We start from the raw sequence: 4,080 nt of genomic DNA, 5'->3' as shown, positions 1-4,080 counted from the left end.
TGGGCCCAGAGTTCAGGCCCCACGACCAGACCCAAAAAAAACAAATAGGGGATTACATTGATAACTATTTTTTTTTTTTTTTGCCAGTCCTGGAACTTGAACTAAGGGCTTGGGCACTGTCCCTGAGCCTCTTTGTGCTCAAATCTAGTATTCTACCACTTGAGCCACCGCACCATTTCTGGCTTTTTCTGAATAGTTTATTGGAGATGAGAGCATGGACTTCTGCCCAGGCTGGCTTAAACTGAGATCCTCAGATCTCTTCCTCCTGAGTAGCTAGGTTTACAGGTGTGAGCCACTTTTTGATAACTATTACTTATCATTTTATATCTGTCTGGCAGCTGGAGGCTTAGTTTATTTCATGTTGAATTTGGAGGATTGTCCAGTGGTTTTATCCCTGGCCTCCTCCTAAGTGGTCTGGTTAACAACCCCGAGTTGTGGTAGGCTGTCCATGGCGTTTGCCTCAGGCCTCTGCCCGGAGATGTTGCTCATCCCTTGGGCTCACTTCCTGTTTGGATCCCTGACATAAAACAAGACATTCATGGGGCAGGGAAGGTGGCTCAGTGGTAGAGCGCTTGCCTTGCATGCATGAGGTCCTGGGTTCGATTCCTCAGCACCACATAAGCAAAAAGAAAAAAAAAGCCGGAAGTGGCACTGTGGCTCAAGTGGTAGAGCACTAGCCTTGAGCTGAAGAGCTGAGGGACAGTGCCCAGGCCCAGAGTTCAGGCCCCATGACTGGACCCAACAAAAAAACAAGACATTCGTTCTCTTTATTGAAAACAGCACTTCCTGTACCCAGCCCTTGTGTCCACTAGTTGAAATACTTGACAGATTGTCCCTTTCTCTTCCAGCCAAAGGAAGTGTTGTGCTGAAATATGAGCCGGATTCTGCGTAAGTTGTCCACCCTTGCTAATTTACTGTGTTGTGTCCTGTCCTTGTGAGTGAGCAGATTGTTGGTGCTGGAAACTTTCCTGACCCATCAGAGCCTCTGAAGAATGGTCCCCTAAAACTAGGCTTGTGAAAAGTCCACACCTAACCTATCGTTGTATATCATTATAAAAACAGTTTTTGTAGCGCAGCCAGTTCAGGCAAATGGGTTTGTATTTGCGCAGAATAAAATGTACAGTTGTTGCTTTCTGATGCTAATTTTGGACAGTATTGAGCAGTCGCCTGACAGGAGGTTCATGGTGAACTCTGTCACTGATGCAGTTGATGTGCATGTGATCTGTTCCACATCGAGTGTTGAGCCAGGGCAGGGCTGAGGAAGCAGAAGCCGAGTACTGGAGCTCAAATCCGCAGTGGCCATCGGCCCACTGTTCTGCTGTTCACAAGTATTGCTTGGGTCGCACGGAAGGATTTAACGGAAGAGGCAGTACTTGGCATATTGGCAACCAGGGCCAAGTCAGGTCGCTTTCCTGGAGCTCCTCAGCTAGCCAGTGGCAGGATCAGGCCTCAGCTCTAGCAGCCCAATTGCCTCCTCGTAGAGTAAAAAGTACCGAAGGTGGCTCAGTGGTAGAGCGCTTGCCTTGCACGCGTGAGGCCCTGGGTTTGATTCCTCAGCACCACGTAAACAGAAAAAGCTGGAAGTGGTGCTGTGGCTCAAGTGGTAGAGCGCTTGCCTTGAGCTGAAGAGCTGAGGGACAGCACCCAGGCCCAGTTTGCACCACAACCGACCAAAAAAAAAAAGTCATTTGTGAAAGGGGAAGTGCAGTGGGGGCTGGACTGAGCTAGGCCTGGGAGCCTGCCAGTGCCAGGAGTTTGTGTTAGAGCAGAGATCCGCAGGGGAGCGGACACGGGCGCTGCAGCCGGCATCGAGCCTGAGCGTGCACTGTGGGGTCTGGAGGGCTGGGGTGGAGAACGGTGAAGAGGCCCGCGGGGAGGTGGGGCAGCCGCCAGAGGCTGGATGTTGGTAGTGCCACGCAGATGCCCCGGTGGGGTGTGTTGGGGGTAGGCCGTGTGAACTCCTGCCGGTGGGTTGTGGGAGTGGAGCTGAGCTGCTGTTGTTCCCTGAAATAGGAATTGAAATGCTGGAGTGTGCCCGGAGTGGGCCAGGCTGGGCAGCTGGATGGCGGTGTTAGCCCCCACGGCCAGCCCCTGGGCGTGGACGACTCCAGTGGAGGTGGGAACGGGGTTTTCACGAGTTTGCCTGTAGGAGTGGGAAGTCAGTAAAGACTGCAGGAGCCGAGGAACCAGGCTGTGTCCTAAGGTGGGCCTGGAGACACTGCACCGCGTAGGCCGGGGCGAGGCGGCCCCCTCCACGGAGCCACGGCCTACCCGTGACACCCTTGGTGAGCTGCGAGGACACCGGAAGAAGTGGCCTTGTTCAGGGGACACGGTGTCCCGGGTTAGGACACAAGTGTGGAATAGCAGCACTGCTGTGTGAGGTGTGCAGGTGTGGAGTCGCACACACTAAGGCTAGGACCCCCCAGGAGTTTGGGGGTCGTGAGCGTGCCTGTCAGCCATCTGCAGACAGCAGTGAGCGCGCTCCCCGCTCACCTACTTGTCTTGTTTGCAGGAGTCCAGACGCCCTTCAGTGCCCCATCGTGCTGTGCGGCTGGCGGGGAAAAGCCTCCATTCGGACTTTTGTGCCCAAGAACGAGCGGCTGCATTACCTGCGGATGATGGGGCTGGAGGTGCTGGGAGAGAAGAAGAAGGAGGGGCTCATTCTCACCGGGGAGAACGTGGCTGAGCCTGTGCAGACAGGGGCCCAGGAGTGCGCCGAGCCCCAAGCAGAGGCTGACGCCCCGGACAGCACCCCAGGCGGTGACTCAGCCGCAGCCGAGCCTCCCCGGTGAGGACTGGCACGCCGAGCCCGCCGCTTCCCTTGGTGTTGGAAACCGAGTCCAGAGCCACCTCTGACTGTAAAGCGTACTTCTAAAGCCTGCAGGCGGGTGTGCGGGGAGGAGCTGTACGGCTCTTACCGCGCTGATGACAGAGGAAGATTTGTAACATCTGGAGTGGGGCTGGGTCCCGTGGCCCTTTGGGGGCAGAAAGCTGCCCTGCTGGGTTCGGGTCCCTGTGTCTGTGTTGTCTTTAAGATGACCGCTGTGGGGGGGCGTTCCCAGCTCCTGGTACCTGGACGCCGCTGTCACCTTCACGACGCTGTCGAGTGGCATGCTAGCCGTGCACCGTGCGTCTGGGGCCTCGGGTGACTTTGTGCCTTTTGTAATGGAGGGTGGAGTAAACTTCCTTGGGTTTGCACTCTGTCGGGAACTGTGATGCAGGCCGTGGAAGCTTTGTGCTTTTCTTCAGGGGTGCTCCTGACTGGAGTGGCCATCCTTGGGTGTCTCAATAAAGAGTTGTTAATGATTGGGTGTCTCATTTGGTTCTAGGAAGCAGAAAGACTGAACAGAAGTGGCAAGATGGAAGCCATTGCTGGAACAAGGGCCTGTCATTAGGGGCTGCTGGCCTTGTCCCTCAGAGAGGGGGGGTCCCAGGCGGGCACGGCCGAAGTGAAGCTGGGCAGCCCTGGCCCTGGCCCTTCTGGATTCGGTCTGCCCTGACAGCTTAGCATGAGCAGGATTTCCAAGTTAGAAAGTGCAGATGTAGAAAAGGGCGAAGGGGCTTCGTGTCCCAGCGCCCGGCTTCAGCCTTGGCCGCCCAGTCTGCCCCGAGCCTGTATTCCTCCCCGCGCCGCATTCCTATTGCGCATGCTGGCCATTCCCAGGGGAAGCTTCTCGGCTAACGTCCAACTACAAGCAGAGCAGTGTCACTGTCCCCAGCAACCTCAGCCAACCTCAGACTACAAGCTGGCAGCTGAAGATTTGCTGTTGGCCTGTTTTGATTGGTATGTGGCCAGGGCACAGTGCAGTGAGTCTAGTTGTTTGCTGAGTTTGTAACAGTGCTTTCAAACTGAACAATATGATTCGCTTAGGATCCCCAGTTAGTGTGTGTATGCAAATTTGACCTAATTAGGTTATTCCTAAGATATTTGCGACCATCAGAATGACCACTTTTTATATTTATTTTATTTTTTATTTTATGTTATTTGTGAACATACTGTACAGAGGGGTTACAATTACATGGGCAGGATAATGCGTACATTTCTTACCAAGCATTGCAGCCTCCTCTGGTTTACCCTTC

At 54.4% G+C, this 4,080-nt stretch overlaps 1 protein-coding gene across 1 annotated transcript in view; it reads left to right on the top strand.

The window, feature by feature from the left end:
* The window catches only part of Nsun2 (NOP2/Sun RNA methyltransferase family, member 2), a 24,509-nt gene extending 21,203 nt beyond the window's left edge, over nt 1-3,306 (top strand). Inside the window, exons 18-19 of the mRNA XM_013013836.1 lie at nt 849-888; nt 2,513-3,306. Coding sequence (XP_012869290.1) covers nt 849-888; nt 2,513-2,792 — 320 coding nt within the window. The 3' untranslated portion in view covers nt 2,793-3,306. The remainder of the gene's footprint in view (nt 1-848; nt 889-2,512) is intronic.
* Nucleotides 3,307-4,080: the final 774 nt, after the last annotated feature.

Source organism: Dipodomys ordii, unplaced genomic scaffold (genome assembly GCF_000151885.1).
Source record: "Dipodomys ordii isolate 6190 unplaced genomic scaffold, Dord_2.0 Scaffold21, whole genome shotgun sequence".
Lineage (NCBI taxonomy): Eukaryota > Metazoa > Chordata > Mammalia > Rodentia > Heteromyidae > Dipodomys > Dipodomys ordii.
Note: the sequence above shows the minus strand (reverse complement) of the source record. Positions and strands in the feature narration are given on the sequence as shown.